We start from the raw sequence: 13,999 nt of genomic DNA on the forward strand, positions 1-13,999 counted from the left end.
TGAAGGCAAGCAAAAGAAAGGAAGATAGCAACACACACACACACACACACACACACACACAGTTCAAAAACAAGGGACTCACACTGGGCTTGAGCTATTTAGAGCAAAGCAGTCCAAGACAGAAATAGATGGAGATTCATAACAGCCAACCTCGTGGACGGAGATAACACTTAACAGGAAAGGGCAGATTGCACAGAAAGAAATGAATGCCCTGTGTTGCATTTATTACTCCCTAATTCACCTTTACAATTTACAAAAAAAGATTAATACACTTCAGAGGAACAAAAATAAATGTGTGGGTAAGGAGAGCGATGATGGGAGATGAAGCCACAATAAAATAGTCTCTTCAATCCATGTAGCACATTCTCTCCTCTAGCATATACTGAATATTATTTTAATCATTAAGAGAAATCAGTGTCATTGCTCAATTTAACATAAAGTGATTCTTTTAACAAACAATCAAAAAGATTACATTAAGACTGAGAATGAAGTTCTGAATTTATATATATATCTATATACAGGGTGTTCGGGATAAATTTGACATATTTAAAATTAATTATATTTTTCCGTAAGTTACATGTATTAACACACACTTCTCTTCATTTAAAAGTTTGGACCCTTCTTCATTCATATACAAGATGTCAGAAATGATGGATAGCTGGAACCCACCTGAATCATGGAAGAGAATAACTTGTATCATGATGATTCGTGCCCGCCATCAAAATAAGGATATTACGACTGCTGCCCAATGCTCCCTGAATACAGTAAAAACAACGACTGCTGCCCAATGCTCCCTGAATACAGTAAAAACAATCAGGCATGAACTAGAGACTTGCAATGGTGACTACGAGGATGTAGCAAGAAGAAAGATCCCTAGCAGACGATCTGATTGCGTTCGTACAGCAGAATTCCTCGCAAATCTGCAGGAACAGGTGTTGAAGAACCCTGGCATTGGAATTCGGGCTTTGTTCGTGGAGTTGCTAACTGTAGTCAAGCCCTGGATAACAAGGGTAGCCAATGGTAGGCCGTATGTATGGCAGCAGGATTCGGCCCCTTGCCACACCTCTGGGAAAAGTCAAAAATGGTTGTCTGAAAATTTCTACGACTTCACCAGTCCAAATGTTTGGCCTCCAAACTCCCCAGACCTTAACCCCATGGATTATTTTGTATGGGGCGCAGTTGAAAAAGACACCAATCGCACTTCCAGTAATACAAAAGCCCAGTTAATGGATAAAATTAAAACAGTTTTTGCGGCCCTTCCCAGGGAGACTGTAGCATCAGCTTGTTCGAGGTTCCGAAGCAGAATTGAAGCTGTGATCGATGCTAATGGTGGTTATTTTGAGTAAATCTTGTTGATAGTATTGTAATTAACTCTGCCTGTAATGTTTTTTTGTCAATTCATTAAATTTAATAGATACAAAGAAGATTTTCTTTTTCCTTACGAAACTGTCAAATTTATCCCGAACACCCTGTATATATATATATAAAATACAGCACACCGAATATTCTTAAGTCCATGTAAGATGGAAACGGCTATATTTCTCCTAATTACCCAAATTCTTACATTATATCTAACTTAAGTGTATCGCTTATCAAACGTGTTTGAGAGCAGCTCTATGTTTCTGAAGGGAAAAACCAAATCAACTATATAGAAATCAACTATATAGAAACCAACTACATAACCAGAAAGCAAATAACTCACTCACTCACAGAGATAGGGGAACAGAATTAAAGAAATGAGCTATATACTAAGTAATAACCATTGTGGCCAATAGATTTTCATACTCACGGCATCTCTTCCACATTTTCACATTCTTATTTTATAAATTAACACACACACACTTCAAGGCTAAGGCTACACATAGTGAGAGATCAGTGTGTTTAAAACAATCATGTGAAATTGAAGACTGCTGCATTTTTGGTTGTAACTTGAATTATAAGTTGCACTGTATATTAAAAAAAAAAAAAAAATGCTGAATAGATTAGTGTAAGAAAAAGGCAGTTACAATAAACCAGCACAGAGTTATGATTATAAAACTTGCAGCTTACAACTAATATTCATTTCCTAATAAAAACTGTGTTGTTTGATATTTTCTGATATATTCCCATGCAGTAATAAATAGTTCTGTAACACCATTGTTACTAATTTTAATTATTTACCAGAGATTAGCATAGTTTTATGCAATTTGGTGCAAAAAGGGGACTCCAAATTTAGAAAATTCATCCAGCTCTGAGGAAAAAGATTTTACCTTAATAATAGTGCCCAAATGTATATTCATATGTATATTATACATTAACAAAACATTTCAACAGTCTAAAAATATTTTTTGGAATGGTTTTTACTTAATTTCCATAAGTTGATAAAAAATGGAGATGTTCCCTTCTTGCTGCAAAGTCTTCAATTAGTGATTTTATATTTGTTATACTGTTATTTTCTTAAAATAATTAGTATATAGTAATATAAAATCACTGATGATTTTTGTGCCATAAAATGTCATCAAAACTTCACAAAAAAACAACGCAGAAGCACAAAAGAGAAATGCTACTCTAATTGTTAACAACGTGTCTTTATCCAGTGAACAGAATCACATTTTGAAAACTAATGAGGATATTGAGTATGAATTACCTTTGGAGATATCTAGACTAAAGCAAGTTATTAAACAAATGATGAGGCCAGATGAACCTCAAAAAAGGATATTAGATGGATAATGAGACCGGAACAGATCAATATGGCTATATCGGTCTGTATCCACTTGGCTGGGTGAATAGCATATCCGTTCTCCAGCCAAAAGGCTGCAGGTTGGAATCCTGCCATGGGCATCAATGTTCGTGATTGTCTGTGGAAATACCAGTGGTGGTGGTCAGCGGCAGATGGCGCTGGTGTAGTTGCAGTCAGTTGGTAATTGAATGGTGGAGACAGAGTTGTAGAGCAGGTGCCCTCCCTCTATGAGTCCTTGGACTCCCTGGAGGTGTCAAATAATAATAATATCGGTAATTAGTGTTATGATGATAATGATGAGAGAATTGCCTTTAGTGAAACTGCTCAATCCAAGTATGAGCTCTGGCAAGGTTCCAAGGGAGTAGAGAATGAGAGTAAGATAGTTCCTTTATATAAGGGTGGTTTCAAGACAGAAGTAACAAACTATGTGGCCACAATGTGGTTCGCAAACCGCATGAGGTTCGTGTCCATAACATCATATGGATCTTCAAGATCTACCAGGAAAAAATATAAATTACATTAAACTTTAATATATATTTCCAATATTTTGCCAACGTCACATTGCCATCTTCACAGGAATTTAAAATAAAGACATGTGCACACAGGCACTACACACAGTAAATGAGGAAGAAGCAAGGAAGCTATTGTTTTTCCTAAAAGTCCTGATGGTGCTCCCCCCGCTAGCAGGCTATGTAGGTATTCTTGGCTATTGGGCTGAAGGTCTTCTGATGTATGTCTCCCAAATTTGGGGCAGTATCATGCAACCAAATTTGTTAAGGTTTGGCATGTTTCTTAGGGCTGAGGCTGATTCCATGAAAAGTCTTTCAAATTTAAATTTGCTATGGTGTATTACTGTAGCTTTCTTCCGCCGTATTGTGGGGTGTATCCAGAGCATGGTCTGCAAGCCCACTGTGGCTGTAATGGTGAAACCAGATGTAGTCCTTGTGTTCAGAAATTCTGATATTCACTATCCTGCCTGTTTGGCCATAGCAGGACAGCTTACAGCTGCAAGGGAGCTGGTATACACTAGGTAGGTCTAGGGGAAGCGGTTGGTCTTTTGTGGAGTGGATAAGGGACGCCAATTTTCTATATGGTCTAACAAAAGGTCAAGTCATGTTTTTTTAAGATTTTGGTAATTTTTTCCGAGGTGCCTCGGATGTAGGGAATGGTGATGGATTTCGAGTAATCCTGGTTGTGAAGGGGGAGGGGCTTGTGGTTTATCGGTTTCAATATTTTTTGGATTTTTTTTTTTTTTGGGAGGGTAGCCATTGGCTGAGAAGGTGTTGAGGATGTGGTTTAGTTCAGTGGTTAGGGCATATCATCATTTGAATAATTAGTTTAGTCCTGTTGTATAGTGTCTTAATAACTCCATATTGTTGTGAGGTGGGGGGGGGGGTTGTTGGAGGATGTATCTGCCTGTATGGGTGGGTTTTCTATAAACTGAGAAAATCAAGGTTCCACCAGGTTAGCTGGTGACTAGTGTGTCTAAGAATGGGTGGCTATTGTTTTTCTCTTTTTCCTGGGTGAACTTGATTCTGGGGTGTTGGTTGTTTAAGTGTATTAAGAAGGAAAGGAGTGTGTCAGAGCCATGTGGCCAAATAGCAAGCACATCATCAACGTAGCGAAGCTATATGGTTGGTTTTGGTGGGGCAGAGTTTAAGGCTTTCACGTCAAAGTCTCCATAAAGAAGTTGGCCAAGGGAGGGGAGAGTGGTGAACCCATGGATGTCCCTCTATTTGTTTGTAGAATTTTCCTTGCCAAACGAAATAGCCTGAGTTCATTGTGAACTGAAATAGGACTGAGATATCGGGAGGAAATTTAGCTTGGATTAACTCAAGGTTTCCTTGAGTGGGACATCTGTGAATAAGTAGGAGACGTCAAAACTGACCATTATGTCAGTATGTTGGAGTGTAAGGTTTATTGGAATTCCTTATCTGCTCCACAAAAGACCAACCACTTCTCCTAGACCTACCTGGTGTATACCAGGTCCCATGCAGTTCTAAGCTGTCATACTTTGGCCAAACAGGCAAGACAACAAATATCAGAATTTCAGAACACAAGGACTACATCCGTTTTCACCAGTACAACCACTCTTGTCTTGCAGACCATACTCTGGATACATGCCACAGAATATGGTGGAAGAAAGCTACAGTAGTAATACACCGTAGCAAATTCAAATCTGAAAGACTTTTCATGGAATCAGCCTCAGCCTTAAGAAACATGCCAAACCTCAACAAATTTGGTTGCATGAGACTGCCCCCAAATTTGGGAAACATACATCAGAAGACCTTCAGCCCAACGACCAAGAATACCTACATAGCCCGTTAAGGGGCACCATCAGGACTTTTAGGAAAAACAATAGCTTCCTTGCTTCTTCCTCATTTACTGTGTGTAGTGCCTGCATGCTCGTGTCTTCATTTTAAGTTCCTGTGAAGATGGCAACATGACGTTGCCAAAATATTGGAAATATTTATTAAGGTTTAATTTAATTTATATTCTATTGTACGTTGTGAATTCCTTAAGTTATTTAGTAAGAAGGAAAAAATAAACGAAAATAGGAGAGGAGACAACAAAAAAGAGGAACAAAATTTTTAAAGAGAGAGAGAAAAAAAAACAGTAAACATGAAGTTTACTTTGAACAATTAGAATAATTTTGAAGTCGAACCACAATAATTTTAGTTACTTATTTACTAGTAGAGGCCTTCCTTGTATCTATTTTCTTAGTAATCTCCTTAAAATTAGGTGTGTAATTAGTCGAAGCAGCTCTTACAAGCTCGTTAAAACCTTGTCATGTGCATACTCACTCCCGTTCCATCACATTGGTCAATGGTTGTGGCTCTTCTAAGGCTTACTGGAATTATTTTGGCTCCAAAAGGATGCGTAGTTGGCCGCCCTGCTATAGACCAATTAATATATTAGGAGTGGTTGTTAAAGTAATGGAAAAGATGGTTAAGAAGAAAAGCCATGATGACAAATGATTTGATGTGTGGGCTATGTAGAAAGAACAGATTTATATAAGAAGCGACAGTCCATGCTTCAATGCATTTGGTATCAGAAAGCTGGAGAAATTATGAATTGGTATGAGACCTAACACAAAGTCAGGGAAACTAGATTATGATGAGAGCAATAGTGATAATAAATGCAAGAGACCATGTCATGTAACTGTTAATGATAGGAATGTCATGGAAATGACTGAAGAAAGATTAACTGTCTGTTTATTTGGATATTATTAAGCATGTGCAAAAATATTTGCATAAGTTAGGCATAAGGAATTAGATAAGAAAAGAAAGAGATCTACAAGTTATCTGAGTCACACAGACTACAGAAGAAAGTATTTTTTAAAAAAAGTAGAGAAACAAAGGAATAGTTCATTACCTTGGTGAATACATTGGGGGTCTCAGAAGCAGATATACACTATCTGGTGTCAAGTGTAAAAGGTATAGTATTTTTAGGAAGAAGGAACAGTTAGGAGAGGAGGGGTATACTGCTAATAATATACTGGTGTTCAAAAGCTAAAGATGAACTACATTTTATCTGTATATGAAAAAAATTTTCATGACTACAGCCAAATCTGGACATAAATTTATTGCCAGCATACTAATAAATTATATTACACAAAAAATGTGTTATAAATTTCATACAAATTAAATTGCAATATTTTTTTGACAAACGTTACAAATTTCCTAAGGACATAGATAAGGAATTAATGTATAGTGCTTATGGAAAACTATGCAGAAAGACATTTCAATATGGAATATGTTCACCCCTTTTACGATGCAGCTCTCACAACATTGTACCATACTTAACACTAAGTGATTCAGAAGTTCCTGAGCCAAATTGGCCTGCTCCTCTTCCAGAGCAAGGATAAGGCCTTGTTTACTTTCTGGAAATAAATACTGAAAATGTCAATTTCAGTATGGAATATGTTCACCCCAAACTGTAATGCAGCTCTCATAATGTTGCGCCGTGCCTAACACTAAGTAATTCAGAAGTTCTTGAGGCAAACTGACCTGCACCTCCTTCAGAGCAAGGATAAGGCCGTGTTTGTTTTCTGAAGGAGAATTTTGAGCAGCACTGTATTTTCCTCCATTGCATCCCAAACATGTTCTAGAGGATTGAGATCTGGGGAGCACACTGACCACTCATTTCAATTAATATCCTTGGTCTCCAGAAGTATCTCCACTGCTCATGTATGATGTGGCACATCAAAAAAAGTGAATTCTTTGTCTACAGCCCCACAGAACAATTGAACATGATGTTGAAGTTCACCCATTAAAAATAATGCCTACCCATACCATTACCCCAGCACCACCATATCGATCCCTTTCAAGAATATTCTCGTGATAGTAAGCAGTATTACCTTCACAGCAGATCAAGTGTCATCTAGAATCAGAGGAGAGACTAAAATGACTCTCATTTGTAAAGAATACATTGGTCCATTGGCCAATTTTTTAAGGATAGAACACCACTGAAAACATGCTCTACAATGAGCTGTGGATAAAAAAATGATGATGAAGCACTCAAAACAGAATAAGACTACCAGGATCTTCTCTTTCCTGGATGTCAACAGGTGGCAATGCACACAGCAAACAAGATGACAGGATTTGGATTCCAGTGATGGTGGTCTTGAAAACAGGATAGTAAAAGACTTTAAAGATAGTAAAGACTTAAAAGATAGTTAAAAACAAGCAAAAGAAAAAAGAGCAAAGAATACCAGAAGAAAAGGAAAGAAAAAGATTGATAAGGGCCAGTTCCATCACGGGGGGGATCTAACCTATGAGCTCAAACTGACTGTACCATAATATATGCTTGGGAAAGTTTTCTGAAGATTACACTTCTCAGTGCGCAACTCCTACCCAACCCATTTACCAAAAGGTTAAACTAGACTTAAAAAAAAAGTCCTCTCTTTAGTCTCTAGAGTAGAAGTTCTCAAAGCATCCCTTAGAATACTACTGCTAGTAAACATACCATGAGCAGACTAAGGATTATAGTTACTTACCTTTTATGGGTGGCATTAATATATAAACACACACACACACAAAAGAATTGATGAAAATGACCAACTTTTCAAAAATCATTCATATGATATTCAATAAATCAATATTAAGAAAAAAAGGAAAAGGTATTGGTTTTTTTTTTTTGTGTGAGAGAGAGAGAGAGAGAGAGAGAGAGAGAGACAACCTGTATAAGGTTTCCTCCAACATTTGGGTTTAAAGCACTATCTTGTGTCATCTTAGGATTATAATATTCATCATTGGATATATTAAATGGATCTTTTTCCGCATTTTGATGTGGTGCCTATAAATCAATTATAAAATAGCTCAAACATCTAGTAAACTGCAAAGTTTATTAATTTTTAATAAAAAATCATCAGATATAATAATCAAACAATAATCATAACTAATACAACCAATCCATTACAATGAAAGTTTTGCACTTATTTGCTTAGATACATAGCCAATTTTAATTTTAAAAAAATTTCAGCATGCAATGAAATAAGTTGTACATGTTCTCTTATCTTTGCCAGATTATTATAAAATGAAAACTGAAATTTACTACAAGTAACATATATAAATACATACCGACATAAAATCATATGAATAAACTAAGAAAGGGTGAGCTGGTCCACGCGGCTAGCCTAGTGGCTGTGCACTTCGCAACCATATGCGTGGGAAAGGAGTGTCCTAGTTTCGATTCCCGTCAGTGACGTGACGAGCTGAAGGATCTTTCTCAGCCATAGCCAAGTTAGCCAGTCTTGGGCATGGACAGTAGGGTTTTCCTCCCAGTTTATCCTGGGGTTTTTCATCCCACAAAACAGGCAAACCAGCCTTGAGAACTGAACACTACAGGACATAGGATACACCAGGGTGTAGGGCTGACCACCTTATCCTGTGAACAGTTTGAGGTCTGATGACTGATAAATCCTCGACACCGCAAGGTAAGAGAGGGTAAAAGGAAGATGAGGAGGAGGAGTGAGCCGTGTAATCAAATATGACATTATTACTACAAGGATATCTCCAGGGAATTTAAAGGCTCATCACAGGAAGTCCACACTAATCATTACTGATATTATGAATTTCATACTGCTCCTTAAAATCATTCACTGGTAAAGCACTTTTAACTACCTTTAGAAACCCATCAAACTCATTTGCCATTCTCCAAACAAAAATTTAACACTTACATTTTTGATATCCAAACTCTTATACAACCTACAGGAGTGATTCCTTTGTTCTCTCCCATTTTGTTATAAGAAAAATTTCTTTAGCATCTAAAAAAATCAAGATATCCTTTGGAAAATAACAATGTAAGACATAATACACAGAATAAAATATGAACAGTTTTGTTCTGGGAAGTTACCAAACATGCAAGAAAGGATTTATGTTGAACTATAAAGCTGATAATTATGATAGACTTAAGAGTCATCTTAGAGCAATGGCATGGCTTGAGAAGCTACAAAGTAAGGAAGAATGTCAGTAGCGCATGGAAAGTGGTCACAGATTGTTAGAGAAAATCAGTATCAGACTGCATACCCAAGGTCTGGAAGATAAACCAAGAGCTGCAAAAAAGAAAAACCATTATGGAGGAAATTACAAAGAAAAAGGTGATCAACATACACATGAGCAATACAAAGTGTGAAAGCAAGAAGGGTGACTAGTTTGGTAAAAAAAAAAGGCCAAATGCAGATTATGAGAGAAAATTAGCTAAGCAGGCCAAAGTAAACCAAAAGAGTTTACACACACACACACACACACACACACACACACGAGGGTGGTCTGAAAAGTTCTCAACCTCGACCATAGATAGCAGCACTATTGGCAAGATTTTTTTTTTTTCCCCTAAGTTGGTACATCTATCATAAGCATCCATGTGAAATTACAAGTCATTCTATGAAGTAGTTTGTTTTATACAGCTGTCTGAAACAAAAGTGATGTCTGTATCCCTTGAAATAGGTAAAATTGAGTATTGTGTTATAAAATTCTTTGTAAAAAGGTTTAACACCAAAAGAAATTCATTCGAAGTTCATACAAGTTCATGGGCACTCTTCTCCTTCGTTATCAACAATTAAGAAATGGGTCGCCGAGTTTAAAATTTGCCCATACCATCCTTGAAGATGATCCACATGAAGGACGTCCAAAAAGTGGAACAATACCAGAAATCATTGATCAAGTACACGATATGTTATTGGATGACTGGCAAGTCAAAGTGCGTGAAATTGCTGAGACTATAGGCATTTCAAAAGAATGTGTAGGATATGTTTTGCATGAAGAATTGCAAATGAAAAAGCTTTGTGCAAGATGGGTGCCGCACTTGCTCACCATAGATCAAAAACACACTCGCATGAAAATCTCTGAACAGTGCTTGGAGCATTTTAACAAGAATAAAACTGATTTTGTGCATAGATTTATTACTATGGATGAGACTTGGATTCATCATTACATACCAGAATCCAATCACCAGTCAAAACAGTGGACAGAAGCAGATTGTTAAGCACCGAAGAAGACAAAGTCAGTTCCATCAGCAGGAAAGGTCATCATTGGTGTTTTGGGATGCTAAAGGCATTTTGTTTATTAATTATCTTGAAAAGGGTAAAACAATAACCAGGGAACATTATTCAATCTTTTAACCAGACTAGATGAAAAAAGTCATGAGAAAATACCCAGTTTGCAAAAGAAAAAAAATCATCTTTCACAGGACAATGCACCTGCCCACAAAGGTGTTTTGGCAATGGGAAAATTAAGGGATCTGCACTATGAATTGTTGGAACATCTACTCTATTCCTCAGATTGGCTCTCTCTGACTTCAATCTCTTCCCAAAACTAAAACTCTTCCTCACTGGTCAGCATTTTTCTTTGAATCAAGAGGTGATTGAAGCTCTAGTAAGATCTGCAAAATATCCCCTTGTAGAGTTGTATTTTGCAGATCTTACAGTTTTTTTTGCAGATTACGTTGATAAATAAAAATAATTTTGAAATTATAAATTCTTTTTTTCATTGTTAGACCGAGAACTTTTCAGACCACCCTTGTGTATATGTATGTATAGCAAGTAAGAGGAAAATGACTATTCTAGGATAATTTTAAACAGTGCACATGGTAGGAAGGTGACAGAGGCAAAAGACATAGTTGAGTTACTGAGTGATTATTTTGCAAAGGTGTATCATCCAGGTGGAGATTTTGCAGTTGTTGAAGTGACAGATGCATATCAAAATTTGGGTAAATGAGGAAGAGGTGTTCTGCATATTGAAAATATGAATGTGAACAAACAGTGGGACTGGATGGCATGCCATCCCAAGTGCTGCATGAATATGTAAGAGAACTGGCACTGCATCTGATGAAGTTGTTCAATCTAAGTCTCAGCTCTGGAAGGGTTCCTAGGGAGTGGAAAGAGGATAAAATAGTACCACTGCATAAAGGTGGCTCTAAGATAGAGGTAGCAAACTATAGACCAATTAATATATTGTGAGTGGTTGTTAAAGTATTAGAAAAGTTCATTTAAAAAGTTCAAAGGTTAAAAGTAAAATCCAACATTGAGTGGATAGGAAAAAATTAAAACATAACGTATAACAGAAAAAAATAATTAGTTAATTGTCTAGAAATTCCAAGATTAAAAAAATTTACTAGCTATCTCTAACAAGCAAAGGGGCTTTTGGAAAAACACAAAAAATTCTGCATAAGACTAGATTCCTTATGGAACAGTTTTATAAAGAAGGCTTTAAAGTGTTATTCAATCATCCCAACTTGAACAGTCTAAGAGACTTATCTCCCTTATGGGAAACTACTTCTTCAATCTATTAACTGTTCTTAGTTTTTTAATTGATAATTTTTTAACATTAGAAATTTAATGATTGTTTATTACCTTACTGAAACTGCTATGGCATGTTATTAATTTTTTTTTTCTTGTTAAACTGTACAGTTTGCAGTTCCATGTGCTGATGATGCCTGTGGGATGTAGCAAAATTTCTACTAATAAAATTTTAAGTTTATGTGAGTCAACCATCTTTTATTCTGTGGTAGCATAACTGTGTATTCTCTAATTGCTCATACCAACATGCCCATACCTGGATGTGTTGCCCAGGTATGATAATGATCAGTTGAGAAGGTGGCGAAGATTATGAATGGCATGCTAGCAGAGATATGTGAGGAGAAAGAAGTTCATTTTGTGAATCTGTGGGAATGAATATGAGGGATGGATGGATGGATGGAAGTGATTATTTGGACATTTTGGGTAATCAAGTTCATCTCATGATCCAAATGTTATTTCCAAACAACAATGCAGTATTCCAAGACAACAATGACCATATTCACGCAGCTTGGACTGTACAGTTGTGGTTTGAAGAGCATGAAGGTGAACTTCATCGTCTTCCCTGCCAGCGCACACAATCACCAGATTTGAATATTCCCACCTCCAATGTCCTTAAAACAGCTTGAAGATGTTCTTCAAGAAGAATGGTAGAAAATTCCACCAGAAACATTCAAAGTTGAGCTCCATTCCAAGAATTCAGGCTGTACTGAAGGCAAAAGGCCAAAGCATATTAATAGAGAAATATAGTATGTATAACAAGTGTTACATTATTTTCCAACTCCTGTCTGTAGGTGTGTGTGTGTGTGTGTATATATATATATATATATATATATACAGGGTGTTCGGGATAAATTTGACAGTTTCGTAAGGAAAAAGAAAATCTTCTTTGTATCTATTAAATTTAATGAATTGACAAAAAAACATTACAGGCAGAGTTAATTACAATACTATCAACAAGATTTACTCAAAATAACCACCATTAGCATCGATCACAGCTTCAATTCTGCTTCGGAACCTCGAACAAGCTGATGCTACAGTCTCCCTGGGAAGGGCCGCAAAAACTGTTTTAATTTTATCCATTAACTGGGCTTTTGTATTACTGGAAGTGCGATTGGTGTCTTTTTCAACTGCGCCCCATACAAAATAATCCATGGGGTTAAGGTCTGGGGAGTTTGGAGGCCAAACATTTGGACTGGTGAAGTCGTAGAAATTTTCAGACAACCATTTTTGACTTTTCCCAGAGGTGTGGCAAGGGGCCGAATCCTGCTGCCATACATACGGCCTACCATTGGCTACCCTTGTTATCCAGGGCTTGACTACAGTTAGCAACTCCACGAACAAAGCCCGAATTCCAATGCCAGGGTTCTTCAACACCTGTTCCTGCAGATTTGCGAGGAATTCTGCTGTACGAACGCAATCAGATCGTCTGCTAGGGATCTTTCTTCTTGCTACATCCTCGTAGTCACCATTGCAAGTCTCTAGTTCATGCCTGATTGTTTTTACTGTATTCAGGGAGCATTGGGCAGCAGTCGTAATATCCTTATTTTGATGGCGGGCACGAATCATCATGATACAAGTTATTCTCTTCCATGATTCAGGTGGGTTCCAGCTATCCATCCTTTCTGACATCTTGTATATGAATGAAGAAGGGTCCAAACTTTTAAATGAAGAGAAGTGTGTGTTAATACATGTAACTTACGGAAAAATATAATTAATTATAAATATGTCAAATTTATCCCGAACACCCTGTATATATATAAAATCAGTAAAAAAGTAAAAAAAAAAAATTCTTGGCCCAACCATGAACGTATTAATTATAGGTTTACAAAAATCTTACATGAGTGAACCATATAAATAAAAAAATAAAAATAAACAGCAAATAGTGACTGGTTTTGAAGCAATATGGTATGTAATGGAGATGAACAGGATGAAATCTTTAGTAGGATGTTACTATATACATAGTGATGTGGAAAGCAGTGAGGAGAAAATGCATAGACAAATTGGTCTGGCAAATAAGAAAAGGGTTATAAAATCTCACACGATAATTTATCATGTTCGTTTTTACAGGTTTTTTTTTTCTTCTAAAGAAATTACACATAAATAAATGTCACTGTTTGCATTCTTAAAATAAATCCTTTTGTACATAATTTTGTATGTAACTTGATCGCAAGACTTTGATAAACTATTGTGATGCATGAAATATGACATCGCTGTATACTAATGTATATCCATGTCCATATATGGACATTTCGAAAGGAGTGTGAAGTGTGATGTCATGTCTAGATGTCGATCTCCATGACCATATATGGTGGTTTTGAAAGACGTGCACATGCATACACGTGAAGTCCGGGCCTTTATAAGCTCCAGAATTGGGAAAGACTTTGTCTAAGGTTTCTCAGCTTTCTCTTAGCTGGGTCCACCACTATATGAAGTCCAATGGCAGTCATTGAAAGAGAGGCGTCGTTCGTCTTAAGTTTCTC

At 36.7% G+C, this 13,999-nt stretch overlaps 1 protein-coding gene across 1 annotated transcript in view; it reads right to left on the bottom strand.

Annotated features, from left to right (window-relative positions):
• LOC150107421 (transcription initiation factor TFIID subunit 1-like) overlaps positions 1-13,999 on the bottom strand; it is a 688,572-nt gene that overhangs the window by 367,625 nt on the left and 306,948 nt on the right. Inside the window, exon 16 of the mRNA XM_090391849.1 lies at positions 7,901-8,017. Coding sequence (XP_090247975.1) covers positions 7,901-8,017 — 117 coding nt within the window. The remainder of the gene's footprint in view (positions 1-7,900; positions 8,018-13,999) is intronic.

The sequence above is a fragment of the Typopeltis vanoorti genome, chromosome 4 (genome assembly GCF_054136105.1).
Source record: "Typopeltis vanoorti isolate ZY-2024b chromosome 4, IOZ_Tvanoo_1.0, whole genome shotgun sequence".
NCBI classification, from domain to species: domain Eukaryota; kingdom Metazoa; phylum Arthropoda; class Arachnida; order Uropygi; family Thelyphonidae; genus Typopeltis; species Typopeltis vanoorti.